Source organism: Rhea pennata, chromosome 5, assembly GCF_028389875.1.
Source record: "Rhea pennata isolate bPtePen1 chromosome 5, bPtePen1.pri, whole genome shotgun sequence".
Classification (NCBI taxonomy): Eukaryota; Metazoa; Chordata; class Aves; order Rheiformes; family Rheidae; genus Rhea; species Rhea pennata.
This window is the reverse complement of record NC_084667.1, coordinates 45,615,848-45,634,275: the sequence shown is the minus strand read 5'-3', so window position 1 is coordinate 45,634,275 and position 18,428 is coordinate 45,615,848. Positions and strand designations below refer to the sequence as shown.

The following is an 18,428-nucleotide window of genomic DNA, read 5'->3' as shown; positions in this document are numbered from 1 at the left end:
GCAGTGTTATCAGCCACTTTGGCTTTTTTTGAGCTAGAGCAAGAAACCACTAAGGACGATGTACAAAGCAATGCAAGCAAGTGATTAACCAGTGAGATGGGCTGCTCAGCTTTATACAGAACTTCCAAATAGGATTGCTTCTAGCTTGCAGAAATGTTTCGGTTGTAACGAAAGCCCTTTGCTGTGCGTTGGGCTTGTAGCTAACTGGAGTCTTTAACAGAGCTGCAGAAAGTGATTTGCATGCACCTCCGCACACAGAGTATGTATATTCACAGTGATGTAGTAAAATCAACCCTAATTATGGCACCACTTCAGTATCCAATTACACATAGATGAACAGGAAGGTATGGTAACATTTGAATGTCTCCTTTTCTTTATTTAAATGTAGAGATCAAAGTCATCTTCTGTTTTAAGTGAAAAACAAGTAAATGCAACTGCAGAAATGTTCACTGAGGATGTCAAAGGGCTGGAGATATTCAGACCTTCTTTTCTCTAGTTGTTTTCATGCCTATCTCTACTCACTGGAGAAAAACACAGGGAGTATCCTTGCACAGTAATACTCAAATATAGTGACAAACCTTGTTTGGTGCTTTAGACTCAAGCTGAGTGTAGAGATACTTGAGGCTGAGTGGAGTAATGGATATGAGAGAGAAGCTTCTGTAGAGCCCATCATTAGTCATGGGGTTTAGTGATTGCAAGTGATTTTTCTCAGCATGACATTCTCAGTAACCACTGTTCTGGATTTTTTTTTTTCTCATGGGGGATAGAAGGTCAGAAAAAGCCTTTGGTTCAGCAGAGGCATCAGAGAGGCATCCTAAGGGAATGGGAGAGGTCCTGCGGAGATTAGAAGGCCAAAAAATGCTCTTGCCAACAAAGAAGGCCTCCCTTTCAAGGGGTACTTAGTGAACTTCATGGGTGCTAAGGAGGCTGGGAGGCAAAAACACGGCTATGGAGCACAGTGAAGGATTAATGATTAATGCAGAGTGCACTAGAGGGGCCCAAAGAGGGCTCTCAGGTCAGCAGAGGTCTCTGGAGCACACAGAAGACCAGAAGACAGGTCCAGAACACTCCAGAGGTTTCCTAAGGGGTCTACATGACCAAAAAAAACCTCACTCCCCAAAAAACTCCAAGGAAGAACAAAGGCCTCAGGAGGGCTGCACAGGGGACAAGAAGGGTCCTAAGGTGTCTACAGTGACAGAAGACATTACTGGGGCACAAGGAAGGAAAAAAAGAGTAGTCTACAGTGCACTGAAAGGGTCTACAAAATCAACAGAAGTCTCCAAGGCACACTGAAGGCCTCCCAAAGGGTACCGAGAGGAAAAGAAAGGCCATAAGAGAGCTGGAGGGTGAAAAGAGGGCTCTGGGCCACAATTTTAGCCAAAAGAGGAATCTAGAGTAGACTACGGAGTTGTAAAGTGGCTAGAAGTGTATGTGGGAAGCTATGGGGCACAACAAAGGCATTAGGAAGGGTCCTGATGGAACAAGAGCGGTCCTTAGACAGCTAGGAAGCCAACAGAGGGCTCTTACACAATGAAGTACTGAGGGAATTAGATAGGACCCAAGAGAGATGCTGGACCAAAAGAGGGCTCCAGGGCACTACAAACTCCTCAGGAAGGGTTCTGAGTGCTCTAGAGGGATCCTAAGGACTCTATATGCCTAAGAGAACTTCTGGTGCACAATGAAGGCCAGTGCAGGGCTTTAGAGAGGAATGCAGCTGTCCTAAAGGGACTAGACATCAAACAAAGGCCTCTAAGGTAAAATAAAGGCTTTGGGAGCAGTTTTCATTTAACTAGACTGAAAAAAACCCAAAATATTGAGCAGATTAGAGGGCACACATTGGGTTCAAGTATAGCATGTCAGAAGGATGTCTATGGTGCACACCAACAGCTCATGAAGGGGTTGTAAGGGAGCCCAAAGGCCAAAGGAGGCATTCTGTGGAGATTAGAGGGCAAATGTGGGCGTCCTGATGGGAACAGACAGCACACAGGGGGCAGTGGGGCACGCCAAAATGGCGTCCTGATGGAACAAGGGTGCAAACAGAGCTCTAGAGCACAAAAGGAGAACACAGGATGTTCTGAAGTGAGTAGAGGGTAATTGAGAGGGCATGAACCACACAAAGGAAATGAAGGGACTGAACTAAGAGGTAAGCAAAGAGGACAGAAAGGGATCTGAGAGAAACAGAGAACTCCCAAGCAGGAGCTATGGGGTGATTTGGGGATATAAAGGAGTGCTGGAGTACAGTCGAGGCCAGTAGCTTTGAGACTACATGCCACATGGATTGATTCTGAGCAGATTAAAGGACACAAGGAGTGCTCTGAGGTATAACAAAGAAAGGAGTCTTGAAGGGACTGGAAGGAAAGGGGACCTGACAGCACAGAGGGCACACAGAACGGTCATAGGGATAGGACACAGGGGATTCTGCAGTGTAACTAATAGAAGAGGAGGGTTCTAGAGCACACTGAAAGGGTGAAATTGATGCATAGGGTTCTGGTGTGCCCCTAAGGAAAATTTTGGTATCCTGAGTGCAGGAATATGTGGCAAGCAGAGGAGTTCTGATATGATTACAAGGCAGTGAGATGGGCCCTAAAGGGCTCAGAGGGCAAACAGAGGCATCCTGAGAGGACTAGAGGGAAAAAATGAAGGCTCTGTCATGCACCAATGGCAAATTGAGGCATTTTGAGGGGATTACAGGGAAAAATGAAGGGACTTAAGGACAAGAGGACAAAAATAGGAATCTTGATGCTACCAAAGGCACACAGACACCAAACGGCAGAGTAATCCTGCAGGAACTAGCAAGAAACAAACTCTTCTGAAGGAACAAGAGAACAAATAGAGTGCCATTTGCCTAAAGATAAATGTATAGGTCCTGAGGGATATAGGGAATAAATGGGTGAGTCCTGGGCAGACAAGGCAGAAAACTAAAGGTTCTGGGGCATTAACTCACCTGCCATAATCCTCCTGCTCAGAGAATTTGGCCTTTGCTTTCATTCCACAGGCAGCTGTCAGCTGTTGTGTACTCTTGCAAGACAACTTGGAGATTACTGCCTAGGCAGTTGTGACCTGCAACACCACATGCTCAGAATAGTTCTCAGGAAGTCATGTAGATTCATAATGTGGAGGGCAAAAAGAAAGTATCTCTTAAGAACAGCTTTTATTCCATCATTGGGGCCATTTTTCCTCTCTTCTCCACTATACTGCCTCTCACAATACACCTTCCTCATCACCATTTTCTCCTGTTATTTCCAGTCCTCTCAGTTGCCCCTGCTAAGATGCAAAAGCATCTAAAGCAATTTTTTCTCATTCACATGTACTTTCATGTCCTGCCTCTGATTCTCCCTTCTGTTTGTCCTATAGCAGACAGCTGAGACACCCTTGCCTAGTTCTTAGCTGCACATCCATTTTGATCTAGCCAGCGGCTCAGAGCAGAGGACAGCAAGGAAGATGAATCTGATCATAGTGGACCTGGACACCAGGTAAAACAGAAGAAGCTGCAAGGCATCAAAGAGATCCTGTCTTGTAAAGAAAATATGTACAGCTCCAGCTCCTTAGAGGCAACTGGGGACTCTGTATCTTTGGGCAGGGCTCCTGCAGGCTCTTTCCACATAGTTAAAGGTACCTGAATGCAGTGATCTCAGGAGGCAGTGACATGGTGTGTCTGGGGCTGCTGTGAGGTACCCACAGCTGTTCCAGGCTCTCTGGCTGCTTAAAGGTACCTGGACAGAAACAGCATGGGTAACATTTCTTTGAACACTTTCCCTTGTGCTGCCATGACAGGACAGCTCTGCACTGTCCCCTCCCAGCACTGCCACTGCTTATATTTGCTGCCCACCAGGCCCCAATCTTGGGCAAAGTTATGACTACCAGGAGCCTGCACAGCCACTCACACTCTCCCTGCCCCCTCTCCATTGCCAACAAGAACAGCCCTAGCCCCTGGGGACAACCTGCCCAGTCCTGCCAGAGATGGAAAACACTTCTTGCCCCATACCAGTGAAAAACAGGGAAATTCTGCTTTCCCTAATGACCTCCAGGCACTCCCCTGCAAGCAGCACGTCCAGTAAGGAATAGACACAGCAGGCCATTGCTGCAGAACCAAGAACACACAGGCTTCTAGAATTACAGCTCTTGGTGTGCCACAGAGCACAACATGATCAGCTGGTTGGGAACCCTGCTGAGAGAGAAGTGCATCTCCCGACACCTTGAGAGGCACAACATGGTCTCCCAGAAGACCGAGTGTGGACTTCCTCCTAGTATGTCTGCAGACTAAAATGCTCGACTGGAAGCTTAGCGCTGGAAGACTACAGCTCCCGGCATGCTACGCAGACCAAACTAGCTCTCGGGCTACACTTCTCGGCATGCCGGCAGAGCAACATTGTCGACCGGAAGCCCAGTGCCGGAAGACCACACCTCCCGGCATACCCTGAAGTTATGGTTCGCAGACTAAAATGGCCTCTCGGAAGATAAGTGCCGAAAAACTTCACCTCCCGGCATGCCTCGGGACTTAGCACTCACACAGTTTTAACCCTATGCGATTGCCGTCCATCACGTGTAGCCGTCCCCCCTCCCTCCCCCCCTGAACCCGGAAGCCACTGCAGAGCCCCGAGCGCGGCCTGCGGTCCCCATCACCGGCCCGGGACCCCACGGCCAGCCCAAGTTCAGCTGAACACTGAGCTACCTACCTACCCCCTCAACCTGCCTGATACCGCCCCGCGCCTCCGGTACGACCACGAACCTCCCTCCCCGAGGTGCGCACCTCCCATACCATGATGCGCCCCAAGGCTTTCCCCAGAGAATCTCCCCAACTTCGACACGGCCTCCACCTCACCTAGGTCCCCCAGAAACAACAGCCTTCCCCTCTTCGGCACGATCTCCATCTCACTTAGCTCAACCTGGAACAACTCCCCTCCCCCTTTGAAATGCCCCCCCTTATCTAGATCCCCCGAGGTCCTGCACACACCTGCCATTTCGTCGCAGCCCCAACCTCATTCACCGAGCTCTCCTAGATCCTGCCTTATTTCGACACCGCTATGAGTCCCCCCAGTCCTGCCCCAGCACTCCAGCAGCATTTCACCACTGCGCTGCATTGCCTCCTCCCCACCCCGCTTCGGCACAGGCCACCTACCACCTCGTTGCTACTGCCCCCGCCCCTCTCCTGGCCCTAGTGCAGTTTTCCTGGACCCTGTCCTGCTCTGGTCCAGCCATCATACTTGCTTTGCACCTTTGCCCTGGTGAACATTCGCTTCGATGCCCAAGAGCCACTGCCCATTCAGCGTGCTATCACCAGGAATACCTCTTTTGTCCACCAGGTAGCCAGATGGCCCCATGCCACCTCTGCCATCCTCCATCTCCCAATCCCTCAGTGCCTAATTAATGCCTAATGTGCCACTTAGATGATACTCCACTGCCTGTTCATTTCCCTGACATTAGCTGCTTTAGAGGGAATTGAGCTGACTGGATTGCAACGGTGCTATCAAAGGTAAAAGTCTTGAAGACAATTACAGCCCAGATTGCTACTAACAGTCTTTCTCATAGCCAGAGAATTTTTGTTCTGGCCCCAAAGGGGATGCAAGGCTGATGTTACTGGCAATCATGTTCCCCTTATTGCTGTTTGTAGCAGTGCTGCTCCCACAGAATCAGCAGATGTGGAAATGCTTCCCTTGTATCGGAATTTTAGGGCAGGAGATTTTACAATTGCTTCTTTCAGTTAATGAAAGCAATGTTACTTCCTTCTTTCAACTCCATTCCTGACTCCTTTCTAGTAATTTCCACCATGATCTGTTGATACCAGCAAAGCTATGGTAACACATATGGTAAGAAATTAAATCCTCTTAAAATTATTCTAAATTGGAACTGTCAAGGAGTCTTAACTCCACAAACCTTTAACCTTTCTTCTAGCTATTTGTCTTCCTGTTTCCCCAAGTATCATTCCCATGTAATTTATCTGGGGTTACACTAATTGAGCCTTCCTGAAATTGGTCTCTTAATTTTACAATTCAGATACTTTTGTCTCTCACTTCCTCTTCATTAACTCTTATCACCTGACTATCATTCACCTAAGAAAATAATTTGGTGTATTGTAGCTCTTAAAATATGACACTTCATAGATAGATAAAATCACATACACATACATATATGTATGTAGCATACTTTTTGTAATGCAAACAGACCTTCTATTATGTGTGTGTGATCTATTAACATGATCACTATTAATAGTGATCCTTCCTCACCAGGAGAAATGGAGTTTCACTTACTGGGAGATGGAGACAGCTTTCAGTGGGATCCATTTGTTTTTATTACTTCAGCTTGTTTACATTTTTTCTGGTCTGTTCAACCTAGGCAGTGGGAATTAACCTAAGAAGTAAATATTATATCTTTCCCTTTTCATATATGCATATAAGATAACAACACCAAACAGAAACAACCAAAGTAAAACTAAGTCAGATACAGTTAATAATATCCACAGAGTATGAATAGGTTACTTAGTCCTCAGTGATGGTCCTGGGAGACAGAAATATCAAACATTTGTTATCATAGAATCATAGAATCAGTAAGGTTGGAAGGGACCTCTGGAGATCATCTAGTCCAACCTCCCCACTAAGCAGGGTCACCTAGAGCATGTTAGACAGGGTTGCATCCACGGTTGCAGGCTTTGAATATCTCCAGAGAAGGAGACTCCACAGCCTCTCTGGGCAAACTGTTCCAGTGCACCGTCACTCTCACAGTGAAGAAATTCCTCCTCACATTCAGGCACAACATTCTGTGCTTTAGTTTCTGCCCGTTGCCTCTTGTCCTGTCACACGGGGCAGCTGAAAAGAGTTTGTCCTTGTCCCCTTGACACCCTCCCTTCAGATACTTATACACATTGATAAGATCCCCCCCCCCCAGTCTTCTCTTCCCCAGGCTGAAGAGGCACAGCTCTTGCAGCTGTTCCTCAGAGGGTGGATGCTCCAGCCCTCTGATCATCCTCGTAGCCCTATGCTGGACTCTCTCCACTAGCTCCATGTCTCTCTTGTACTGGGGAGCCCAGAACTGGGCGCACTACTCGAGATGAGGCCTCCCCAGGGCTGAGTAGAGGGGCAGGATCACCTCCCTCGACCTGCTGGCAACACTCTTCCCAATGCAGCCCAGGATACCATTGGCCTTCCTGGCCACAAGGGCACGTTGCTGGCTCATGGTCAATCTGTCGTCCACCAGCATTCCCAGGTCTTTCTGTGCAGAGCTGCTCTCCAGCAGGTCAGCCCCCAGCTTGTACTGGTGCCTACGGTTACTTTTCCCTAGGTGCAGGACTCTGCACTTGCCCTTGTTGAACCTCAGGGGGTTCCCCTCCACCCAACTCTCCAGCCTGTCCAGATCTCTCTGAATGGCAGCACAGCCCTCAGGTGCGTCAGCCATTCCTTCCAGCTTGGTATCATCAGCAAACTTGCTGAGGATGCACTCCGTCCCCTCATCCAGGTCATTGATGAAGAAGTTGAACAGGATGGGACCCAGGACCGAGCCCTGGGGGACGCCACTAGCCACAGGCCTCCAACTAGACTCCACGCCACTGATGACAACCCTCTGAGATAGTTACCCGGGTTAGAGCACCTCTTTCTGTAGCAGTTTCTGCTGGTATTAAAGGTCTGCTAAACTGTATTTTCGCTTCCTTGCTTCATCCAGTCCACTAGATATATTTTTTTACATATATTATATATAGATAATCACAAAAAAGTGATTCATCCATCTTTTCTCTTTGTCAGACTTTGCTATCATTGCTTCCATTTCTATAACAAACAGATAAACTTGCAAGTGCAGCCCTACAAGGCAAGTGCAGAATCCCGCACCTAGGGAGAAATAATCCCATGCACCAGGACAGGCTGGGGGCTGACCTGTCAGAAAGCAACTCTGCAGAGAAACTTCAGACTAGATCATCTGTAAAGGTCCTTTCCAAGCTCAACCATTCTATGATTCTGTGATTTGGGGCAGGTTGAGGAAGGAGGGGGCATCTGCTGGGCCCTCAATGGGGGAGTGGGTTTGCAGGGTGGATGGAAGGGGTGGATTTCAGCAGGGGACAAGACTGGGGGTCCCATTCCAGTGCTGAGTGTTGCATGTGGCCGTCGTATTGCAGGAGGTGCCACAGCGGACTACAGAGAGGGAGGAGAATCTGTCAAGGAACTTGTAGAGAACACCAGAAAATGCATCACAGAACTCACCAAGGGCCCCATGTCTCAGAAGAGCTGTGAGGAACCTAATATCTCAAAGGAGGAGAAGACATCAGATTGCTGTGCCAGTGCTAGAGATATCCAAACCTCCACGTGGTGCATAGAGTACCCAGGGAGATGTCAGAGGCCATGTAGGACCAACATGGATTGGGTAGCCCCATAGCTTTGGGGCAGATGTATGGGGTGAACAAGTCTTGGGGAGGATTGGTGTGGATTTGAATCTGTTGGTACCCAGGTTGGCTGACACCAACAATCCCTGCCTGGGAGTGGGAAAAGCCTCTGGGTGCCCAGCTGTGTCTTACTTTTATCCCTCTTTTTGTTTCCCTAATTACAATGCTCAAGTAACCTGGCACTATACTAATTTTGCCTTACTCAAAATAACCTTAAGTCTGTCTGGTCCAGTGATTTTTAAGCTTCCTTGTGACCAAACAGCACTCTCGGGCATGTCTGCCACAACAAGCACCATCCTCCCTGAAATGTCCTGCCACTACCCTGCTCTGGATTCTACCTGCTTCCAGGTTGTGTCCACAATACCAAGCGCATGCCCTGGCCTGTGCTGGGGAAGAACCAGGGGCCTGAAGGTGAAACACAGAAAAGGGAAAGTCAAATCCACACCGTAGCAGACCCTGCTCTGCCTTCCCACCCCGCACCTCCACCTCAATGCAGCTTCGGCCCCTGCAGCCACCCTAAGGGAAGCCCTTGCATGATCGGCTACCTGAGACCTCGGGGCCAGGCAACCCTGGCCCTCACCTGTCGCAGCTGAGAAGAATCAACACTGCGAGCCAACACGCTGCTGCTTCCAAGCAGCGCACATGCACTGCTTGTCAACTGAACTGAAGAGCAGGAAACTGGCTACCAAGAACTGTGCATGTGCTGGCTGCAAACTGAGCGGCAGCGGAGAGGTCAGGGAAGTGGGGTCAGGAGAAGAATGACAGGGAATGGTGCCTTTGAGTGCTCACTGCCTGGTACTGTAGCCGGCAACACAAGATGAACACAACTCAGCAGCTTTGCCAGAGAGGATGGGGAAGAGTTCTTTGGGCAAGAAGCCACACCATAAAAGCTGCATGTGCCCACAGTGCAATGCAGAGAGTGGGAGTTCCACACTGGCCTGAGACAGGCAAGCATATGTTGGGAGTAGGGAAAATGAGGCTTGGAGCTGGAACCTTAACCCTCTGACAGAGGAAGTGTCCCCAAAATCAGCATCCTTCCTGCTCCCCGAGCTGAGCAGGGCAACCACCTTGTCACCAGTCAGCCACTGCCTTACATTATGGTCATTATCCCATCATGGGTTACAAAAAATGAGAGAACATAGAAACAATCTGACAGAGCTATTTACATATGCCTTAAAACAAGCTGCTTACAAGCCAGCTATGACACAAGTTTTCCTCTGCAGTGGTAAGTGGGGAACTCAAAGACCTGAATGCCTACTCCAACTCTGGAGTCTAACTGAAAGGCAAAAGCTGTCAAAGAAATGGAGAACATCACATTTATGCTACTGTGGCTCAATCAGGCTCAAACAAGCTTAGGAGAGTTCAGACAAGCATTTTATTTGGCACATGTAAGGATGCAGTGCCTGCAGCAGTGGGGCAGTAGGCAACATGGGGATGTCCTGCCACATGCTTGCTTGCTTGCTTGCTCACACAGGGGGAGCAACTGGGAATGAGCAAGGCTTTCTGGCGCTTTTTGGGGCCCCAGTGGGCAGAGTACTCTGGCATAGGAAGTGCTGCTCTTGCTCTGCTTAGAGATAGCTGTCTCATGGAGAAGGGTGCCACCTGTTCCACACTCTCTGGAACCAGTACCATAGCACTCAAAGGGTGAATCCTGATGATGCCTTTTCCCCTGGAGCTCTCAGGACTAGGATGGTCTGAACTGTCAGAGACCAGATGGAGGGGCTGGTGTCGCCATGATTTGAAGGGCTCAGAAAGGAAGAGAGAAGAGTTGAAACCTCTGTGTCTGTGGAGACCCCATGGATGCCCTCTGGACAGGGCCAAGCCCAACCTGTCCTTCCCATTGCCAGCAGGCAGAAGGGAGGGCTAATGGGTCAGCTGGAGAAAGATGCAGTTCATAGATGCCCTAAATGCCCTGGAAATATCCACCCTCTCTCAGTGCAGGGCAGGAGATTGGAGCTCATTACCCAGGCTATGCCCTCCTCTGTGCCAGAGCTAACACCATGCTGCCCCCACTCACACGTGCAGATGTCCTGCAGCTTATCCTCATGCTGGTCACTCATGTGCCATCTGACGAGCCCTAGGTGCACACAGCCCATCACAAACCCCACTGTGGGCATGCTGCCCCTGGCTAAGCAGGCTCTGCATGAGGCAAGCAGGGCTCCAGCAGCCCTGAGGACGATTCTTGCTGCCAGCGCAGCAGCCAGGACTGGGGCCAAGCTGCCCTGGAACAGAGAGAGACCCAAGCAGGGCTCACTGAGGAACCTCACAGCCACCTCCCACAAGGACTCCTTTGGGCTCTTCAGGTAGGGCAGGCTCTGCTGCTGGTATTCATCTGCTGTGTTCCTGTTCCTCACCAGCTGCACAGAGCATAAGGGCCAGGGCTTGGTATAGACCTTCTCCATCCAGCTTGGCCAGTTCCTCCTGTCAGGGCTGCCTCCTCATGTCCTCATGCCAGGACATTCACAGTCCCTAGCCAGGAGTGTTGTGTGGTATTAAGGTATGGAGGGAGCAGAGGGCAGAGCACTCCCTAGATAGGCTGAGGTGCCCTCCTCCTCACAAGGCCCAGCTAAGCCAGGGTCTCTTTCCACATCCTGGGGGCAGTGAGGGGACATGGCCCTAGAGAAAAGCCTGCCAGGGCAGTGTGCTGGAGAAGGGGGAGCACATGTGCAGCTCCAGAGCCCACAGCAACAAATTGGGTGAGGGGGCAAGGGTGACAGGCCTTCTGCGGGCCAGGTGTTGGGGGCTTTAGGGCTGTCCTTACCAGGCACTTGCCAATCTGCCATGTCTGTACTATCACAACCAGATGCAGGAGCTGCTGCCACTTTAGGAGCTTAGCAGCACTGAGAAGGGCTTTCTGAAAGGCCTGCAGAACAGCAGAGACCGGGAGATGCCACTGCTGCCCAGGCTGCCTGCCCTACACCATAGCAAGGCTCAGAGCCTTCCCCAGTCTGTTATGGGAAGCTGCATGTGGGGAGCGAATTAGGCTTTGACATCCTGGGCAGAGACATGGGGCAACCACTGTCTCAGGGCAGCAGAACAGAGCTCCCCAAGGCTCCGGCCTAAGATGCCTGCAAGGACAGCTGTGAAGCCCCTAGGGATGGTAATGCTGGGGCCTTGCTGGGCAAACCTGGCCAACAGAAAAAACGATCCTGGCCCCACACAACCGATGTGGCCACACACGTGCATCACACTTGCGATCTCCTCATGTGCATAAATGAACAGTAGAGCCTCATCTGCTCTTTCTGGGAGGCCACCACAATCGCCACCCTGTGCCAGAAGAGCTGGATGGAAAGCTCTCACATGTAGGCAGCCTCCTACAGGGAAGGAAGATGGGAAGGCCTCAGCAACAGCTGCTCCGAGCTTATGGTGAGAAAGGGGGTCAGTGTGGTTGCTGTGCAGATGACTGTTTCTGCCTCTGCACAGAAGAGCTGTTGGCCAGATCCACTACCAGCACAAAATGGCCCCAGCCCCAAGATGTGCAACACAGTGGGTTTCTCTAACATGTTACAGCCAGGGAGAGTGAAAGGAGTGTGTCTGCGCCTGAAAGGACTGCTTAGTCCCTGGCCACACTCCTACCAGTTGCCTCATGGCTGATTCAGAGGAGCTCCTCTGGCAGATGTTTGAAGGAGGAGATGGGGGCCCCCTTGTCAGGGCCAAGCCATGGACAGGCTCTGGCTATGCTGGTGGCTGGTGCAGGTATCTCACAACCCCCTCCTTTAAGCACCACCCCTTGTTCAAAGCCCACCAGACCTCCCCCCCTCACCCCTACTCTCTGGGTACTCCACACCCTGGGAGAGCTGGGAGTTCTGTGGGTTTTAGGGGTGCTGGGGCCCCAAGAATTCTAGGGGGTGCTGGAGTCCTAGGAGTGCGGGCAATGCTGGGGGTCCCAAAGATCTTTTTAGTACTGGGAATCCTGGGGGTGCTGAGAGTGAGTGTCCCAGGAGTGCAGGGGATCCCAGGGTTTTGGAGGGGGACAGAGGTCCTAAGGGGTGCTGAAGGTGCTCGGAATTAGACAGGAATCCTAGTGCTGCTGGATGGGTCAATGTGAATCTAGGTACCAGTGGGCTAGGGAGGCCCTAGAACACTGGAATGGCAGAGACTGGATGCTATGGGGTATCCTCAAAAGACACCTGGAGGGGCCCAGGATGCCCCAACATGCATGACAGAAAACCCTACAGCACCCCTGACAGGCATGCAGTAGGCTTTGGGGTGCACTGCAAAGCCTGCTCAGCTTCTCAAAGTGCTCCTTACAGGCAATCTGCAAATAAGCCTACTTTTAGGGGTGGTAATACTGGCAGAAACATAATAAAAGTTTCAACTATCAAAACAGTGAACTCCAATTTCTCTTTCCTGATGTTTATAAACACACCTTGACTTAGTATTTTTTATATGTGTGCGTGTGCATGCACACACATGTAGGAAAGTCTACAGATCGATTATATCTTTTGAATAGAACCACAGCCTTTCATTCAGCCTTCCATGTAACAACCAAAGTGAGAGTTTGGTACCACAGAGGAAGATTATGGAGAAAAGAGGGAGGTCCAGAAGTCATCTTCTACCTGCCAACCTCACTGTGGCTGTAACATCCTCCCCACATTGTTCTCTTATTTCTATACTACCTTATTCTCAATCTTCTGGTGTTCCTTCTCATGTTTTTCAGCTGCTTCAAATAATGTCAGATCAGGCTCCAGACAGGTCCTTAAAGCTTTCTGTGTAGACCCAGAAAAAACATTACCAGAATACCTAGACTGGCTCAGCAGGTAAGAAATCAAACATGATCAGACAGTGTTAAAATAATGATCAAACATAGCAACAGCTATCCCTGCCCTGAACTTCAGCATTCAGATTAGAACAATTTAGAAGCAATATTCAAAACAGAAGAAGAGATACTTCCATATACTCTCTTTCTCTCTTTTCCAGCCATAGTCGAGTAGGATGTCCAACTTAAGAAGCTGTATGCCTGCAACACGCAGCAATTGCTTCTTTTGTTTATAGTACATTTCACAAAACATTCTGAATGTTCCCAGACTTAAATCAAATATTATTTTAACAATGCTATGAGACTCCCCTGTGAGACAAGTTCAAGATCTTGAAAACTGGTGTCTTATCAGAAGGCCACTATGAATGCCAGGATTAAAACTTTGTTTCCTACATTCAGGCACTCAGGGCCACACTTGATCTGTTAACCACTGTAACTGGTGTGGGTTTTTTTTTGTTTTGTTTTTGTATTTTATTTCAGCTGTGCAACTAAAGCCTTCCACAGTAAAGTTTAAGCTACCTCTCTGGGAAAGTCTGAGAAACATTGTATTTGTATGTAAATTTTATTCTGCAAAAAATAGCACGCTTGCTTTGACAAGTTATAGTAAAAGGTTATGTAAAGAAAATCCTTTTCTGAGAATAAAAATAAAAATACAATCATAATGGTCTGGGAAGCCTAATTATCTCCCCTTTTTGAACTTTGCTGCTGCTGCATTGTTGATCTTTGCTTTCTTCTTTGTTGATCCCTTGGATTCTGGCTCTTTGCGCTTGGCTGATGTGATAGAGCCAGTCACCTTAAAGAAGTCATCCAGTCGGCCTTGAGTGCTGCCTTGTCGGCTCTTACTCAGTCTTTTGATCCCATTGCGGATCCGTTCTTCATTGAACTGCTTCTCCCCACACATAAATTGGATGAGCTTTTCTTCATTTGGCTCAGTCCACTTCAGTTCAACAGCATCAGGATCTACCACATCAGGTTCTAGAAAGAGCTTCTGGGCCTCTTTGTGCAACCAGTTCTCAGGCAGAGGATACTTCTTGGTATCTATGTGCTGAATAATCTTTTCGATAGTTTTGTGTTGCTTGATGAGCTCAACAGCACGCTTAGGTCCAATGCCACGGATGCTCTCACAGTAGTCACAGCCCAGAAGGATACACAGGTCAACAAATTGTTCCCAGGTCAGTTCTAGATCTTGCAGAATACGATTCAGGTGAAACTCTTGGACTGGTAACTTCTTAGCCTCGCTGGCAGTAAGGTGTCGCATCAATACCGGACTGCCAAAGGTCAAGCAATCCATATCTTCAGTAGCAGCTGCATAGACCTTGCCAGCTTTCACCAAGGTGGCACAGCTGGCTTCAGCCTCTCCTGGTGCCTCAACATACGGAATGCCCATCAGCATTAGTAACTTCTTGCATTCATCAGTGTGCTGCTTGGTCACCTTGACCAGCCTTTTGCTGAACTTCTCAATGTTGTTCTCCTCTCCAGCCTCTTGAGCTTCTTGCAAATGTTTCTCTGCCTCAGCACGGCGCTCTGTTCGCTTTGCTAGCTCCCCCGACTTCAGCAGAGGTGGCTTACCATCAAAGACATAGATGGGCTTGATACCATTCTCCACCATGCGGATGGTGCGGTAGAACATGCCCATCAGGTGGCTGGTGGTCTCGCCTTCCTCATTCTGCAGTGCCTCAGCTCCCTGCCGCACAGCAATGAGGAACTGATAGATGCTCATGGATGCGTCAATAGCCACCTTCCGGCCAAAGTAAGCCTTGATGTCATTCTCCCGAATGGCAGCAGGGGCCATGTCAGCGATGAGCTTGGCCAGGCCATGAATTCCCATCTTGGACAGCAAGGCAGGGCCCGTGCAGCCAGGGCTGGCCTCACAGCTGCCAGGCAGAAAGAGAAGCCGAAAGGTGAGGGCAGGGCCACAGCCCCTGCGCCGGCCGAGGAGGCTGAAAGGGGAGGCAGCCCGGCCCGGGAGCGCCTCAGGGAGACAAGGAGACGCGGGGGGGGGGGGACAGTGCTAGCCCCAGGCCGCCGTTACCTGCCACGTTGCTCCGCCACCGAGAACCGCTACCACCCCCACGCTCTAAGAGCCGCCGCGCCAAAGAAGATAGGGTCCTCCCCCAGTGGCTCCCAGCATGCCCTGTGCCGCACCCTTCCGGTTCCGGCGGGAGAGGGGGCAGAGAAACAGCGGGAGTGGCGGCAACGTGTATTTGAGCTGCTGGGAGCAGTGTTGCGGGGAGAGGGTTATGGTGAGAGGAGGGCACAGGGGGAGGCCGCGAGGGAGGCCATGATGAGCGAGGGGCATAGTGTGCGAAGGGGATGCGTGAGTCGGTCTTGGGGGAAGCGCGGCCGCGGCAGAGGGGCATGGTAAGTGGAGCAGTCGATCCAGGAGGAGGAGGCATGGGCAGCTGGGGGGGGGCGGAGGAAGGAACCATTGTTGGTGAGCCCCAGAGGTGCTGCCACTGAGCCACATGGTACCCCCACAGGAGCTGGAAACCATGAGCAGATACACCAGCCCGGTGAACCCGGCCGTGTTCCCACACCTTACTGTGGTGCTCCTCGCCATTGGCATGTTCTTCACTGCCTGGTTCTTCGTGTATCCACTGTGGTGGGGTGGGAAGGTGCCACGCAACCACCAGAGCCTTCCTGCCCCTAGCTGCCCTCACACTGCTGGTGGTCATGTTTGCCTTAACTCCCAGCTCTCAGTTATGAGGTGACATCTACCAAGTACACACGAGACATCTACAAGGAACTGCTGATCTCCCTGGTGGCCTCGCTGTTCATGGGCTTTGGGGTCCTGTTCCTGCTGTTGTGGGTCGGTATCTACGTGTGAGGCCTGACCAAAGGATCTCAGGTACAGCTTGGGCAGCCCATGTGGGGCACAAGGGCTTAGCAGCAGGATAAACCTTGTATAGGTGCAAGCTCAATGAGGCTTGTTTATGCTAATTGTGCATATGTGGGTTTTCTCAAAATGTAACTTTGTAACAAGTTGGGAGAGGTTGTTATAAAACCCACCTTCCTTTAGGGACAAATTTCAGAATGTAAGAACAACCAAACAGTAGTGTCTTACACCAGCTGTACTGCTGCAGCCCCTACAGGGCTGCCCTTTGGTTTGAGAAGCGTGGTTACCTTGGAAGCAGGACATCTATGCAGATGCAGAACTGCACACCACTTTTCACAGCACAGGGAGTGCATAGGCTGCACTTCTGCCAATACCTGAGCTACAAAGTGACCACTGGATAATATAGCTGAAGAGTGTTCTTGTGCTCAGCCACCCTTTTCCGTGAATTACACATGCAGAATTGGGATTAATCCCAGTTTGAGGCATTAAGTGCCCTTTGCTCAAGGAGTCCTTTGAACCTAGCAGTATCATTTTTGAACAAATGTGATATAGGATCTGCCCCTCAGGGTGCATGTGGAACTTTCTCTGAACTCACCTCTACCATGTATCCCTTCTGACAGGCTGCAGCTTTAGCAACAGCAAGTCTGGTCACAGGTCCTGCTCTGGGGACCTCCTGACTGACTGCCTTCATATCTTACTTGATTCTAGGTGGGAAGCCTCGCAGAAGCTCTTTATGTTTCTTTTATATGTCAACAACAAAGCCTATATGGACTGTGCTCCTGTCAGGTGACTTCTGCCAGCACAACAAGCCAAAACTAAATAAAACTTATTCTGCGATCTACTTGCTTTTGTACTTACTCTGTGTTTTAGATTCTTTTGACTTAGCTTTTCGAAACTGCTTTGATCTTGGCACAAGATCCATGTGCCTTGGGATGGACCCTGTATGGCACTCAATAGTAAACTGGCCATTTCATAGGATGTTTCCAGCAGCAGAAGCAGCTCTGTTGTAAGGAATCAAGCATAGTTCAGATTTCCTTCTAGGCTGTTTAACACCTAACTGGAATTTAAACAGGCATTCCACCGGAGAAATTAGTTAATTCTGTAAAACTAACTGGTGATGTCTCAAGCATCACTGACATTGAACTTAAGCGACTTGACAACAGTTTTCTTTGGCAATGAAGTTTATAGGCTGTAGTGAGTGGCTTGCAACTAACCAATGAAACTAGCTGTTGCATGCAGGCTTTTTCTTCTATGATAGATTTCAGTGTTATTATCACTGGTATTATCACTCTGACAGGTCTTGAAAATCAGCATTGTCCTGTGACCCCGAAAGACTGGGAACCACAGGTCTGGCAGGAACAGAAATGTGCTGCACAAAGTACTTGTAATTCCTTTGCAGTAATATAAGGGGAGGGGGGGAATAAAGAAAGGATGCCTTCTGTCCAAAAGACTGCTTGTCTTTGCTAGGTGGCAGTACTTAATCTTTTTCATCAGCGCAGGAGAAGCCTAAATCAAAGCTGACTTCTTCCAAAGTGTGATCATCTTGTGGTATTCAGTGTTCCTTTCTAGGAACTCTGCTCTTGAGAATTACACTTCTGAAGTCTTAAATATTTAAACCTCTATACATATCTCGGCCCAAAATAGTATTGTGGTTAGCATTACAGAAAAAAAAAATGTTAAGTTCAAAACCAAAGTTATAAAAAGAACATGTTAATCAGCTGCAGCTTGATTCCAAGGACTTTAAAGTGCAGCTCCAACTCCTTTGGTTTTGATCATAGATTTCCACTGCTGTATATGCCTGGAAAGCACTTTCGTGCCACCTTGTGCCTTAGTGCAGTCCTAGAAAAGAGTCCTAGAAAACAAGTGCTTCCTGCTTCTTTTTCCTAAGCCTGCTCATATCCCTCAACCTTCACTGCCATCTGTCTTCCTTACCCTCCTACTGGCAAGCAGTGTCCTGTCTCACCCTGTGTTGAGCCATCCTGAGCTAGCAGCTCAGTTTAGGGCAGCAATGTTAACTGCCCCTTGCAGAGGCTGAGGGGAACAGGGACCACTCTGAAGTGATTCACTTACCATTTGTAGTGTGCAGCTGGGAACTGTTGCACTAGAAATCAAGCTGATGGAAGCATCTGGTCCTGCTCTTCAGCCAGGCTCCATGCTTCTGAGGTGACTCAGTAGCAGATGATGGCAGAGCAGCAGTGGCCCAGAGAATGTACAGTTTGGCTTAAGTAAAACTGCACTCGCAAAACATCTTCTGACTAGAGTTACCATGTAGGAGGTTGGTGTAGATCCTCAGATGCAAAGCAAGAGTAACACCTGTCTACTGAGTGCAGCAGTGTCACAAATGATGCTTGTGGGAAATCAGAGTTTCAGAGGAATGCTTGGAAAGTACTGAACACGATAACCTTGCAGCTGACTGTGGTCTTCAGCTAAGTAGTGGTTTATTTATGGCAAGCATAACTACATTTTAA

The 18,428-nt window shown here is 49.4% G+C and overlaps 2 protein-coding genes and 1 long non-coding RNA gene across 3 annotated transcripts; 2 read left to right on the top strand and 1 right to left on the bottom strand.

Moving 5' to 3' along the window:
- Positions 1 to 4,582: 4,582 nt before the first annotated feature.
- On the top strand, positions 4,583 to 8,539 carry LOC134141527 (uncharacterized). Its single transcript, XR_009958630.1, has 3 exons — positions 4,583 to 4,715; positions 5,388 to 5,473; positions 8,102 to 8,539. It is a non-coding gene; the product is annotated as an uncharacterized LOC134141527 (long non-coding RNA).
- Positions 8,540 to 13,680: 5,141 nt separating this feature from the next.
- On the bottom strand, positions 13,681 to 15,235 carry FEN1 (flap structure-specific endonuclease 1). Its single transcript, XM_062576974.1, has 2 exons — positions 15,157 to 15,235; positions 13,681 to 14,998 (listed from the first exon to the last, which is right to left on the bottom strand). The coding sequence occupies exon 2, from the start codon at positions 14,950 to 14,952 to the stop codon at positions 13,804 to 13,806; it is 1,149 nt and encodes a 382-aa protein (XP_062432958.1). The 5' UTR covers positions 14,953 to 14,998; positions 15,157 to 15,235; the 3' UTR covers positions 13,681 to 13,803.
- A 43-nt stretch (positions 15,236 to 15,278) lies between these two features.
- Positions 15,279 to 16,801, top strand: TMEM258 (transmembrane protein 258). The gene is made up of 4 exons (XM_062577274.1): positions 15,279 to 15,367; positions 15,605 to 15,714; positions 15,825 to 15,972; positions 16,669 to 16,801. The coding sequence occupies exons 1-3, from the start codon at positions 15,365 to 15,367 to the stop codon at positions 15,949 to 15,951; spliced, it is 240 nt and encodes a 79-aa protein (XP_062433258.1). The 5' UTR covers positions 15,279 to 15,364; the 3' UTR covers positions 15,952 to 15,972; positions 16,669 to 16,801.
- The last annotated feature ends 1,627 nt before the right edge of the window (positions 16,802 to 18,428 follow it).